Raw genomic sequence first — 14464 nt, forward strand, 5'->3', positions numbered from 1 at the left:
GGATTGTAGATAGATAGAGGGATAGTAGACAGTAGATGCCTTCCCTGGTGATAGGGGTCGACCACGGACATTTCATTGAAGAGTTAACTGCAGAAGTGGCCAGGGTCAAGCGTATAGTTTGGAAAAATCCCTCCTAAAAACGACTCCCCCCTCGCAGACCCTCCCAAAAACGACCCCCTCATCTCGTTTCTACTAGTATAGCTGCCCACATAGCAATCAAAAATTGGGTATAATAAAAAGAATTAAAAGAACAAATAAAAGCCTAATAAATAAACTAAAATAATACGATATAATAAATAAATAATAAGTTATTTTAAAAACAGTAATACTGCGAGTAAAACAAAATATGTATTGCAGTACAGCGATATTAGTAGATAAATTAAAACTAAAAATAATATGGTCATGTTAATTATATGTTCAAGATGCCGCGTGACGTGTGCTAGGTGGAAGAAGATCAAGAATAGTAATCGGGGTAGAAAACCATTCAACCTCTCGATACACTGATCTAGACACGGTTAGAATATTGTGTTTGATTTTCTGTAGAATTTCTGTAATAATGTGTGTTCCAAGTAGCTCGAATGGAGATGTGGAACAGTGCAGTGAGAAGACAACACAGGAAGATGTTTATTGGACTTTACACATATAGTAAATCTAATAAATGTTTTTAATTTTCTATTTCGAGCACCAAGAACCTCGAGCGGAGAGGCACCTCGATTAGCTCCACATGCTGCTGGAGTTCACGGTCACGATTCCTTTGCCGTCTTCGTCTCACAGCGCAAGTCTGAGCAGAAATAATATTAATAGCAGAAAACATCAAATTTCAAAATGCTCACAAGTAGACCAGAAAAAGTGTTTGCAAGGAAAAAACCCCTACCAGTAGCGCGAGGAGCATAATCAATACAAGAGATCCGAGTACTGCGATAAGCAGTGTTAATGAGGCTTGATCCGAGAGTGCAGCTTCCGTCATCGTCATCGTAGGTGGAGAAGTGAGTCATGCATCTCTCAACTTTTTCTTTTTTTGCCAGCTACTCGGCTGAGGGTCTTGGTTCGGAGCAAATCTCTTTAAAGCTCTCCTCAGAAGAAAGGGCGGAAATATCGTGGTACATCTGTAAATACTGCAATTAGTGTATAAATGGATCCATTAAATGATTATCATTAGGCGAGAAGATTAAAAGACGTATCAAGATAATAAAGAAAGACTAATTAGAAGGCAGTCAGATTGTCGAAGATGCTACCGCTAGGCTGCGACCCGTTCCACATTGGCTACTCGCCAAAAATATCCTCCAGGTATATTTTATTAGTACGAGGTAGACGTTACTGCAAGAATTAGAAGTGAGTCAGTATATATGTAGACATTTAATTTAAAAAGATAAGTGAGCTCTAAATGTGTATTCGGCAACACAATTGTACTGTTTGATATTGATAAAGAGGTGATCAAAAGTTCGATCCCCGCCGGAACCATTATTTTTGCAAAACAAAAAAGAGCTGGGAAAGAAGGAGAACACATTTTAAAACAATTTTCACACGATTTCCTATCATTTACAAACAATTTTACTCATCGACAATGGAAATGAACGGATAAGAGTTCGATCCCCGTCGGAATTTTTCCATTTTTGCAAGTGGAAAAAAACAACTGATACCAACGCAGATCATATTCTAAAAGCATTTTCCCATTATTTTCTACATTCTACAGACAATTCCACTCATTGACAGTGATTACAGAGGATGAATAGTTCGATTCCTGTCGGAATCTAGATTTTTGCAAGACCGAAAAAAAAATCACTGAGAAGAACATCTCACCGGCAGTTTTTTGGAAATTGTATTCAGAGCACTGTTTGCCATATACAAGTGTTATATAGAGCTTATTTTAGCGACTAGAACCAGGCCTTAATTGGAAATTACTGCTGGACACGTCAGCTTTGTTTGCTTGAAATAAGCATGAATAACGCACTAATGAAGAGACGGAGGAAGATAAAGGTGGCTGCATTCTTTAGAGAAAGATTTACACTATAAAAGGGTTAAGAAATATTTTCAGGGACCCTCTGGTTTGTTTGGAAGCTAGTTGAGAAAAAGGAGAGAAATTTAGCATCTTTACTCAACTTTTTCTCAATTAGCTTTTGAAAGAACGAAAACTAACTATAGAAAAGTAAAAATGAAGCATCATAGCAAAAAATCTTCCTCTACAACACACTTCAAACAAAATTTGCCTTTATTAACTACGAGCTGAGTTGTTGGACTTTGTTTGAAGTCACACAAATTTTGACGCATTGCCGAAAATCTGAGATTTCGCACTTTTATCCGTTTCGAGACTACGGCAGCGCCGTTGAGAATTTCGTTTCCATATTTGGATAGAGCATCAAGGAAACCCTTAACCTAAGTTTTGATCTCTGTAGGTGTTCTGGATCTCTCAAAAGATAGTTGGGAACAACTCGGAAATTTGGGGCAAAAATTGGGATCTTTCTCAACTAGGTTTCAAAAAAAAACTAGGAAAGCTAGAGGCACCACACTTTGTAGAAATATAGAATAAATCTCTCTTTACAGATCGCAGCCAGCTTTATTGCGTAAAATTCACTTTGAGCGTAGATATTCAGAAACACGTGGAGCCTACTTTGTACTAATTTTAACCCTGATTCCGCCTGGAGATGACTTTTTTCGCTCAGTAACAGCATCAGAATTGCTTTTTCGACTGAAAGTAAGTAACTGTCAAATGAGAAATATGCTCTTTAAATTCCTTTACGCTAAATGCAGTGGCACTTCTGCCAGTGATTGATCCGTGACCGTCACAGTAAGAACAGCAACGCATCGCATTGACCCATCCAATCACTATGAATCTTCAGTGATTAGCAGTTATTTCAACAGTGGATGTAATGGCCAATTGACAGATGTCCTTATCGAAGTCTTTGCAATCGCGCATAAATAAGCGATCGATAGGAAAATGTCACACATGCATTTTATCTGCACTACACTTACCAACTTGAGCCAGCGTACTTGCTTTTCATTGCAGCTATGCTTCTACATTTAGTTAGTGCTCTTACACTTCTGTTAGCTTCTGAAGATCTCGTTTGTCACCCGTTCCTAGACGAATTTTCGACGCTACGTTTCTGTACCACTGCGGATCTTCAATATATTGAACTGGCTGTAACGGAAGAGTACCGAAGAAATGTGCAAGCTGTGAAGGAGACGAAGACTGTCTCCTATGGTCCCTTAGTACTTAATATGAAGTCACCTCTGGTTAGTTTCATTTCTTTCATATAAAGTAGTAACACACAATTTTGTAGTGCTTAAATTTGATGGGTTTGACAGCAAGTCGTTTTTTTTTTTGAAGGGATTAGAACTTTTAAGCAGCTAATTGCATTTAAAATAATTGGTTTTCTATATTATCACCTCCACAACTTTATCACGTTATTTACTATGCATCTATTCAAGATTTCAATTGTTTGTGCTAATTCAAAAGCAACTGAGAGGCTTATTTATAGAAATCCTTACATTTCAGAATGATGCTATTGCCACTGGTACGTTTCAATTGTCTATGAACTTCTCCTTTCTGAAGGTTTTCCTTCTCGTTCAGGTAATGTAGTTCTCCCTTACCACCTTGCACATGCGACGACATATGATTTTGCACGGTTTGAGCCACCGAAGCGACTCCGACGTCATCAAGCATAAGTTAGAACATCAAGAAAATGCTAAGTCGTCCATCTTCAAGACTGGCTCAAAAAGCGCAGTAGTTTCATTACCAGAATTATGAACAATAAAATTTTAAAAAAAAACCTTTTATGATTTGTGTACCCTCTTTTTATCTTAACTATTTATGCTACAAGAATCTTCCTCAACCGCTTCTTCGAGACTTCTTCAATCGTTTATTCAAATATGGAACAAATTTATTCTGAACTCAAGTACTGAATATGCATCATTGACGTTTTTTCTTCCTTGAGACAACTCTTCTATTTTTTAGTCACAGATATCGGGACCTGAAAAAAAAAACCATAGAATACGTTTCAGTTGTGAACATCTTCTGATATGCGGTAAAAACATGCCATTCGGTGCTGATCCTCCTTCAAGCCTCAGCACTACGTCTGAAAAGAAGCCGTTTTCACTTCTGTTTTTCTGCTGAATGTCGTATACCTACATTACACTGCATTTTGTACGCCTTAATGTGTGTTTATTTAAAATCGACAACCCCGTCTTCCTTTTCTCTTTGCTCCTTTCATTTTTTTTTTAGTTTTCCGACCCCCTCTTACGACCCCCTGTTGAGGAATTCTCAACATACGCTTGACACCGAAAGGAACAGATGTCCTTACTCTCTCTTGAAGATTTCCCTTATCATATAGGCTGCAAGTCTTGGCGATCTTAAGTAAGGAAATTACAAATAACGGTACAGATTGCGTTGGAGCAATACTCACAAACATTCCTAGATAAAAGGCTTTGAAACGAGCTCCGTATTGTAAGCAGTCAACGAAGCTGTAAGGTGCCTAAAACCTGCACATTATGATGCATCTCATCAGAAAAGAATGAAAAAGTGATTTGCACAAGACTCCCAGATTGTTCACAATACACGCCTCCACAAGCCATACTATACCTGCTGGCATGTCGTGCTATAGCGTTGCGCTGGGACGCTGCCGCCGAAACAAAATCTGCGTCCCTACTATGGGCTGTCCCAGCATTCTAACAGCGCACTACGCAGTAGAATCCCAAAATATGTCCTTTGGAGAGGTTACTTGTACACTGTTACACAAAAAGCAACAAGAAAGGATTTAGATCCCTCCGAAGTAAGATGCCTACAACCAGAACAAACTATAAAACTAAAGTAAAAGAACTTTACGAAGATTACGTAATCCTTTTCACAAACTATTATAGGAAAAGAAATGATGAGGACATAAAATAGAAGAAGAAAAGAGGACCCATGGAATGGCAAACTTCACGACAAAGGAAAAACAAAAAAAGGCACAACATATGAAATTCGGAACCTCGGGACATGAAAAGACGCAGTTTTCAAACACAAAAACAAAAAAAAAACAGGCCAAACATGAAAAAGAAACGAAAATTGTCATGAAGTGCAGGAGTAACCTCCAAGGAGCTCTCCTTGCTCTGTGGGAAACTCAGATAAACCGAATAAACTGATGAATATCCACAAAGAACTCGATTTATTGTTCGCTTAAAACGTGTAGGCCGACCTTACCCAATTCTGTACCACTTCGGCGCGAGTGTGGTACGACAAGACAAAATAAGTTACTATGGAGCATCTTACTTGCCCCTCCGCGATTTCACACACTATTTCGTCGAATGTTCAGCCAGTTCTGCGGTTGCGCTAGTAGAGTTTGCTAGTTCGATTGAACATAAACAAACAATCTTTCACCCAGACTGGGAACATCCTCCACATGCGGCATATTTAGTTAATTTCTCTCCATCAGAGTATCACTTGTTTCAGTCCCAACAGTGCATGCCTTGTTCGCTGACATCCACATAACGAACTGGAAGTTCACCGCCTCTAAACCGCAGCCCTTATTTGAGAAGGGAACATGAAAGCTGCTCGATTTGTCGGCTAAAGTAATAGAAGGACAGTGAAGCTATTTTGTTAACTGACTGTAACTCATTTCACAGGAACCTTTTCATTTTCAAAGGATTTTTGTTCCCGGACTTCTAAGACCACAAATAAAGCTATCGGCTTGGAAGAGGTTTATAAATATGTTATAATATTAAAATGATAAAAAGACGTGTAGGGATCAATACGGTCTTAGGCATGACTATCCATACAGAGTTCAAAGCTGAATATTACGGAATCAAAGCAAAAAAAAAATCGGTTCCAATTGATATTCAAAAATAATATTTAAAAAAAAACATTTTGAAAACAAGTAAGCGTTTTAATTCTAGCGACCCGATGGGAGTGAAAAAATCATAAGCACGAACATGGCGTAAATGAAGAATCAGCCTGAGAAGACATATAATTATGAATCAGCCAAGGAATCCTCGTTCAATAGACGCTAAATAAATGAGGTCAAAGAGACACACAAAAGTAGTTTGTAAGAAATGAGCTAAATCCATTGCACACAAACTTAATGTATTCTTGGTTAGTGGAATAATTAAAGAATACTAAGAAAATAGCAGGGAGGATTACAAAAAGAAATTGATCAGTCTAGCTTCAGTTACAACAGCTCAATACTGCGAAAGGCAATCATATATTTTTCGTTGGATAATCAGTAGCCATTAGGCCGCCTAATTTTTCAGAGTTGTAGAGATTTTCATGAAGACCATCATCGATGACGCCCGGGCTCGTTGACTTTGTCGAATGACTATGTCCTGGGTTGTTGTACGACATCTAAAAAGTCGAGATGCATTGTTTTGACTACAGTATCAGTACACCACAAGTAACCTGCTCAAGATAATCCGTGAACAATTTCATGGTGATTTCACGAGCTACCATCGCACCAGCATGACCTTCGATGAAACGAAGCAAAAGAACACCGTCTAAACACCAAAATTAATTCCAAAAACCACACTCTTAGATAATGTGTGATGAACGAGACCTACGATGATTCACCTGGACGAAGGGCTGCATGGGTGAAACGACGCATGATATGCTGATGACGGTAGCTGTCAGTGCTATCGTCACCATGCCTTGGGGAGGACAGCCATGTTTGTGTGGATTTCTCACGAAAAGAAGTTAGAACTAATTGCAGAAAACAGTATCCAAAGTTTATTGCTGTTGAAATAGCAACGAACAGAAACCAAAACCTGAAGTGAAACAATTCTTCTCTTACCACCAGAAATTGTTAGAAGTGGACATGATAATCGCCAACCAAATAAAGAGATAAATCTTCTCGTTGAACATGTTGATCATCAGTACACACTGTACGGTGTATTTGTGAGTGTTTGCAAGGCGGCGAACTTTGAAATCGCACATTGTAACACGCGGAAATACGCCAGAATCTAACCATTCCCGACCATTCCACAAATCGCGGAATGTCTGAATGACGGGAGAATTCAATGATAATTATGAAAGCATATAGGCGTCACAATTGTCTCTTCACAATAAAACTCCCAGGAGCGAACGTATTCACTCTTCCTAGCTCTGTGCTATTCGTATGAACAAGTGCTATACCCGGACAGTCTCGACAAATTTAGCAAAGAGAATGGGGAAGATCTGCGCCAGTAAGTAAACGTAAGTAACTTAGGGATAGCTCCATTACAAACTAGAAAATGAAACCCGTAGTCTTGACAGCACAAAGGGAGGTGAAGCTCTATGAAAACCACAATAAATGACTAAGCTGCGCAACAAAAGAAGCAGTTAGGAGCACTTGTGGTGTATCAAAAACGTTCGTTATCTTTCTTATTTGGGGGCGGGTGTAGTGTAGCGGTCAGAGATTCCGCTTCCTGCACGATCGATCGGAGGTTCGAATCTGCCCTAGTGCTCACCAAGCCTTTCATCCCTCTGGGGTCGATAAATTGGTACCAGACTCGTCTGGGAGGATAAAAACACTGACTTGACACTTCGGCTAGCCACCGCAAGTCATTGTACGGCCAGTTACACGTTCGTAAACCTCAAACGATTCTGAATTGAAGTGAACATGGGGGCGCATCCCAAGCGGATTGATTAACGCCAGAAACTCTATCCTTTATCCTTTATCTTTCTTATTTACAGCACTTTAGAAAATACGTAATTTAGTGAACGACGTTAATGAAATAGATACGAAGAAACAGATCATGTTCGATGTTGTTAATAAACACCACAGAAACGCGAACTTTCTGAAAACAGATCAAGTGGACACAATCGTAAAAATCGAGCACGTTCGCAGCAGATATGCATACATAAAAAAGCAATCATTTCTTAGTAGAAGAACATCCAAAAACACGCCATTTTACAATACTTGAAAAGTTCTATGTTCCTTCTCTTTATTTTTATTCAGTATTCTTTATTTATTCTCCTCTCACGAATTCTAACAAGTGGTGGACTTCTTTGACCACTATTCACTGCAAAAGAAAGCTCTCCTCGGTAATGTTGCTTAATAGCAGTAAGACCTACTTTCCTATCCAACATCCCTCATTACCGTGAACATTGATCCCTCCCGTCTCAGAAACCGGACGGTATGACGACGCTTAAGAGGCGAGCCTTGCGGGATCTCCGAGAAATATAGACAGAAGAAAATACAGCAGGCAGCGCAAAGAAGGGAAGAAATGTGGCGAAGAACTTCTTGAATATAGTGTTTTGTCAATAGCTTTGTGGAACGGAGACAGGATCTCCACCCTTTCCCGTAGTGAAGTGTAAATAATTACAAGGATTCCAGCTTGAACTTTTCTGTTCGTCAACTCCTCTGTCGAGTTCGAACGTCCCAACTAGTCAAGTACCACCCCTATTCTGCCTTTCAAAGAACAAGTTTCATCAAGAGCATGAAACCTTACATAGAATACTGGACCTGATTTTACAGCAGCACACTTTCTCCGTACTTGCTACCAAGCACTTTACGTAATTTTAGCGTCGCACACGACGTCCTATCTTCAGAAAGGATGGATCTCAGACCGGTGGAAGATCTTTTGAATCGTTCTTATTCATAAGAATAACTGACCGATGGGATCTTCGAAGCTACTGTTAGACACGTTTACTGAGTGTCTTGTGTAAAGTGCTTACGAAGATCAGTATCATGTGTAATGGGTTGCATGGACTGCATCGACATTCAGTGTCGAGAATCACTGAAGTTTGGATGGTATAATCAAGTCAAATCGACATGAAGCACGGTGCAGTTGCGCAAGCGGTTGTGCTCGAAGCGGTGCGATGGAGCGTAGCGGTTAGAATCGAGTGAGGACACCTGTTACCACCGTTCATCGCTGCACTTCGCAATGGCATCAACTCCGCTCGAGCATAACCGCTTACTCAACTGCACCGTGCCTCATGTCATTTTGGCTCTACTACGCATCTGCCTCTTGTCCTCTGAGAAAGCTTCCTACAGCGTATAGACAAGTGCAATACTGTCAACGTTTGACGATCAATCAAAGATTTGTCGTATCTGAGGAATTTTTTAACAAAATGCTAACATCAATGCAACGATATGATACACCCCTTTCACCGCACCTTGGCTATACCCACTGGAGGGGCTACGACGAAGTGATACTATAAGAACGAAGATGCTCACTCATTACAGGGACGGAAGGGTCGGTTGCTTAATAGGAAAGGAGTTTAACTTTGCTAGAAGATTCTCTCAAATCTTCATTACATCGTTCACTTTTCGAGAAGCAACAGTGAGGCAGAAAGGGCGCACAAAGAACTAAGTGAAACAGGGAAGAAAACAGGACTGCAAGTAAACGAAATGAAGACACGGTTTACGAAGATCTTCTACTTCAGAGTGGGGAAATAGAATCCAAGTTCCAAATGACAAGTGAGTTCATACGCGTACCTTGATCATTCTACAGACACAGAACACAACTTTAAGAAGCAACTAAGTAGGAAGATGAGAGCAGCGTGGGCAGCCTGTGCACCCCTCAGGGAAGCAATGAGCCAACAAATAGACTACAACTTTCGTGCTCATCTATTTGACACGACAGTTCTCCTGCCTTCGGCGCAGTGACATGGCGGAGATGTGAGTAAGTACCGCTGCCACGTCTAGAAAGTCAAGTGCTTCAACTTGAAACAAAAGTACCACTTTTGCGATACAGCGAAATATGTATCGAAAGCCGAGCGTGAATGAGCCGTTAACTTTGCGAGAAGAATTCACCATGGTTAAACTAAAGAGGGCCCTGGGTAGATCATAAGAGATGGTTAAAGTTTTCGTTTGGCACCACCAATGATATGGGCTGATGTGTTCGCGGCATGGATGGACCAACCGAGAGGTCAGCCGGATACTTAAGAACCTCATCAACTCCACTCACGAAACTTAAGGAACATTTGGGATAACGTTGCGAGGAGGGCTTTGTTTACTAGCCAAATAAGCAATATAGATGTTGGTAAGCGATTACAGCGCAAACTGTCGAAAAATCCCACAAGCAAACAAGCTAATGTTAAAACCTACAATTTAGCGTTCGATTTAGACCTATCACTGCATTATTAGTTTGGCGTGTAAAACAGTAATGCTGTGAGTTAACCACACACGGCCTATTGATAAACCGTGTGAAAATGTAGTTGAGGGGTGGGGACGAATCAGTGGGCGCTCTCATTTTTCGACGCTCTAACTTACTTTTTCTCTTAGTAATTTTAGCTTACATATCATAGATCCTCTAAGACTAATAGGGCCTCGATTGATTTAATTATTTACTTCGAAAAATAAGGGCGCCACTGAGCGCCCCCTCTCCCCGTACTACATTTTACCCTAAACCGTCTGATGTTTAAAAATTAGACTTACCTGAAGACCCCAAAAGGTGTAGTCGCTTCCCAAAAAACTATTCAGTATATAAAACTGCGTGAAGATGTTCACTAAGTATAAAAATTTGACAAAAATATACAGCATAGAAACGTAAGACCCCAGTCCGTATCCAAATCTGTAATGAAGACAAAATGAAAACAACAACAATGGATATTAGTCTTCACAGTACTATTGTCAATTTTACCGGAAGCAGAGGATGCGATAGGGCGTACGCCGCTCACTTTGGAACTCCAAACATTCTTCAAGGTATGTGGCCAATTTTTCTACTTCCTTCTTGCGCTCACCTCCACCAATTTGGCGTAACTTTCGAGCATCCTCAATAGCAGTGCTTAAATCGATACCTAAATAACCCATAAACAGTAGAGATAGCAATGCTATAACATTATTATTTATTATTTTTCTTTAGCATAAAGAGAAATGTAGGAAGGCAATGAGAGTTATCAAAACTCCAACAACCAAATCACATGAGAAGCCCATAGATAATCTTAGGATGTTCGCTAAGATTGAAAATGTCTTGAATGTGTAAAAACGGTGCTCAGCCTGTGTGGAAATGTTTCCCCTGTTTATATAGCAAAACAAAGTCGAATTTAATAATATCACAAAATTGTCTGAAGGTTTTTCCGCAATGTGCAAATTCTCGAAATCAGCATTGTCAAGTACACAGTAAGCAGGTTTTCGTCGCATTTCGGGAACTCGAAGAGGTAGATTAACCGCGAAAGCAAAAAATAGCTGATAAAATGAACCGTTTCTGAAGGGCATCGTTTGAGGGCTACGTATAATCGTGATCAGCGTCGTCGATTACTCTTAAAGGTCAAGTTCCACCCAACTCCATATGTTACGAAGGGAGAAACCTGACGATCGTAATATTCCATATCTTCGATGTCTTCCTTCTCACCCACCATGGGTCGTTACCGTGCTGCTGAACATGTTACTCCGTCAATTCGTAGAAATGCTGTCTCGCAAACTTAATCGTGCACTCCATCTCAACATTCCGCCTGTGCGAAATACGATAGCCGTGAGTAACCATAGTCCTGAGGAGTACGTGGTTCTTTGTTGCCAACTCCCGACAGCTATTTTCTATTCCACTCAGTTTGTTGACCGTTTATCACGAATTTTTCGTGATGATTAAAGGGGGTGCATCATGAAATTGACACGTTTATTTTATACAGATCCACCTAATAAGTTGCATCACTGGGGAAACGGGATCACAAGCCTGTTTCACACGCCGTTTTCTGGATTAGTAGAAACCACTAGCACCGTGCACATGCTCGTAAACTGCATCTCATCCTTGCTCATTCCTTGAGAAATCGCAACACCGTCGATTTGGTTATACGCGGCCTCTTAAGAAGAGTCAAACTTACTTAAGAATTTCTCAACAGGGGGCCGAAAGAGGGGTCTGCGAACAGTAAAGTGGTCGGAAGAGGAAAAAGAATGAAAAGAGCAAAGAAGAAATGACGAGGGGGTAGTCGATGTTAAATAAACATATGTTATACACATACATATTAAGGGGTGCAAAAGTGTTAGAAGAATAGATGGCTCGAAGTATTTATTGAAGGATCCTGCCAGAAAATTTTCACATTTTTTCACAAAACTAGTTCCACATTTTTTAATGTGGAACTAGTTTGTGTGAAAACTTTTACTGGAAATACTAAGGAAATGAAAGACAACGAGATAAGCAGAAATGCGAGATCGTAAGTGCGAAGACAAGAAAAAGAGTATAAATTACACAATTACGAAGAATTTGTGTCGTCGGATACACACCGAGAACTTCCTCATCTTCTCAACTTATGTGTGCATATATTCGCTGGCACTTCTACTTCTTGCAGTGAACAAAGAACAGAACAAAGAAATTGCAACTTCCAGTGACGATCACACGCCCCCGCAATTCGCTTTAACGATTCAATAACGCAAGCTTTACGTAGGTCATAGATGATTTCGAATATTGCCATTAGTTGGTCGTGGACAATCACAGAAGTAAGCAGACCAATTTCATTAACATCTACTCAGCATTCATTAACAATTCTGAGATCCCAGACATCACTAATATTTCAAGCTATTCGTCCACCACTGTTCCCGAGATAAAGCACGCAAGAACTCATCTAAGAAAAATTGTTCGACCACATCTATTTTAGAGACTAAAATATGCAAAGGCCACTCCAAAATAGTGTGAAAGAGCATTGGAAAACCGACGGTGAGTGAGTGACGGTTTGGCACCGTCGGCCACCTTCACTTGCCCTTAAGTTGTCATAAAATGGAAGTTTTATTTGGAAGAAAAATGAGGAGAAAAGATATTATTTCATCTCTCCTCCTGACATGCACCACTGGGCCAAGTTTGCAACATCGAGAATTTCTACGGAAGGAAACGCCTTTAAAAAAATACAAGTTTTCCAGTTGAAGCAGCTTTTTCACCTTAGTAGCAGACTAAATATTAATGTAGTACAGAAGTAATGCAATTTTTTGTCGTAGCTTTTCGCGCGTAGCTGTTTGGTGATAAATTTTAGTGTAATTTATGATTACTATAATTAGAAATTCTGCTTCATATTAGAGCTTATCAAATGCTTATGATCAACACATTATTCATTTCAAACACTACAGTGCTACACGTGAACTCGACGCTGAGTGACGCTGTGGCACCGTCAACTGCCCTTAACTTGTCATAAAATGGAAGTTTCAGATCAACTTATATATTATTATATTCTTCTCTTCGAGATCTATCCAAAAGCTAGCATATCGTTAAGAAAGACGCAAAACGCCGTCAAGGATACGCTTCAGGGACTCCTACATTTGACCAGAACATCAAGAAGTTAGGGTGAGTGTAGTATAGCGGTTGGAGGTTCCGCTTCCTGCACGACCGGAGGTTCGAATCCGCCCTAGTGCTCACCAAGCTTTCCATCCCTCCGGGGCCGCTAAATTGGTACCAGACTTGTCTTTGAGGATAAAAACACTGAATTGACACATTGGCTTGTCACCACAAGTCATTGTATAGGCCAATTACATGCTCGATTACAGTTACACGGATTGACTAACGCCAGACACTTTATCCTTTTATCAGGAAGTTGCTGGATGGATGATTAATTATTTTTAACTTATTTTTGCGATTTTGACTATTGTGTTAAATTGTGGTTTGTCTTTACTTTGAACCTTCGCTGCAAACAAAGAAGTTGTCAAAACAGCCAGTAAAATTGTAGTTAAGCACAGCTATGTCTGAATTTTATGGAACTTTTACAACACGAGGACAGACGAACTTCCTTCGGTCAGTAGAGCAGCGCAAGCTTTAAAAATTCCTCTCTACGTCGATTACATTTCATCTCTGTTTTGCACCTCCATTAATCTCCAGAACAAGGTTTTAATCGAAAGAATCTAAGAAACTGTTGGGGGGAGTGTCTGCAGCAGCGGTCGCCGCTACGTCTGTCCAAGCATCACTGCCGCCAGAAATTCAGACATTTGTATGGAATAGAGAAGAAATTGAACACTCCACTACAACTATAATAATACTAATTCATATCACTACCAATACATCAATATTCATCCTCCACGGTTGGATTTATTAATGAAAGCTAGGTAACTCACTTTCGAGATAACTTTAGAGTGCAGGCGGATTCTTCGCGAATGCCCTCGAAACATTATGTGTCGAGTGGCTATGAAAGGGGATACGCGTACATACCTCGTCAGAGTCACACGCTCTAGTCGTTCATTGAGACACAAACAACCATATTAAATACTCTTCTGACCATAGAAAAGCAAAGAAGTACACAATTATAAGGAAATATGTGAAGAAAAAGGTGTGGGTTGTCGGAATTAGCGAATAAATTAAAGAACAATGTAGAAACAACAAACAACGATTATGTCATTTTGTGTGGTGTTCTAATAAGAGATCGTGAGCGAGTTTTGTCTAGAACCTATGTTCAGGAAGTCTTATCAAATGAACTGTCTTTCTTCCTCGAGGTTATAGGTTCTTTGGGGCAGGTGTAGCGGTGTGCCACACCCGCCCCAAAGATGCATTTATTAGCTTCAAATTTCGTATATGAAAATTTTTGTTGAAAACGGAAAATTCCAGCCTACAAAAGTAGCGGGAAAAGGCTTGTCTTTATCTCGTAAAACAAGACCTTTTTGTAGCC

General features: G+C 40.0%; 2 protein-coding genes across 3 annotated transcripts in view; one reads left to right on the forward strand and one right to left on the reverse strand.

The window, feature by feature from the left end:
- Positions 1 to 3006: 3006 nt before the first annotated feature.
- Positions 3007 to 3663, forward strand: RB195_025094 (uncharacterized protein; the record flags this gene model as incomplete). Its single annotated transcript, XM_064213102.1, has 3 exons — positions 3007 to 3231; positions 3494 to 3512; positions 3569 to 3663. 3 exons carry the CDS (start codon positions 3007 to 3009, stop codon positions 3661 to 3663), a joined length of 339 nt encoding a protein of 112 aa, XP_064068983.1.
- A 2506-nt stretch (positions 3664 to 6169) lies between these two features.
- Positions 6170 to 14464, reverse strand: part of RB195_025095 (uncharacterized protein) — a gene marked incomplete at both ends in the record, with an annotated part of 31428 nt that continues 23133 nt past the window's right edge. For both annotated transcript variants that reach the window (XM_064213103.1, XM_064213104.1), the window contains 6 exons: positions 6170 to 6313; positions 6368 to 6462; positions 6536 to 6729; positions 6795 to 6961; positions 10326 to 10461; positions 10531 to 10687. In XM_064213103.1, the coding sequence (XP_064068984.1) occupies positions 6170 to 6313; positions 6368 to 6462; positions 6536 to 6729; positions 6795 to 6961; positions 10326 to 10461; positions 10531 to 10687 (893 nt within the window). The remainder of the gene's footprint in view (positions 6314 to 6367; positions 6463 to 6535; positions 6730 to 6794; positions 6962 to 10325; positions 10462 to 10530; positions 10688 to 14464) is intronic.

The sequence above is a fragment of the Necator americanus genome, chromosome X, assembly GCF_031761385.1.
Source record: "Necator americanus strain Aroian chromosome X, whole genome shotgun sequence".
Taxonomy (NCBI): Eukaryota; Metazoa; Nematoda; class Chromadorea; order Rhabditida; family Ancylostomatidae; genus Necator; species Necator americanus.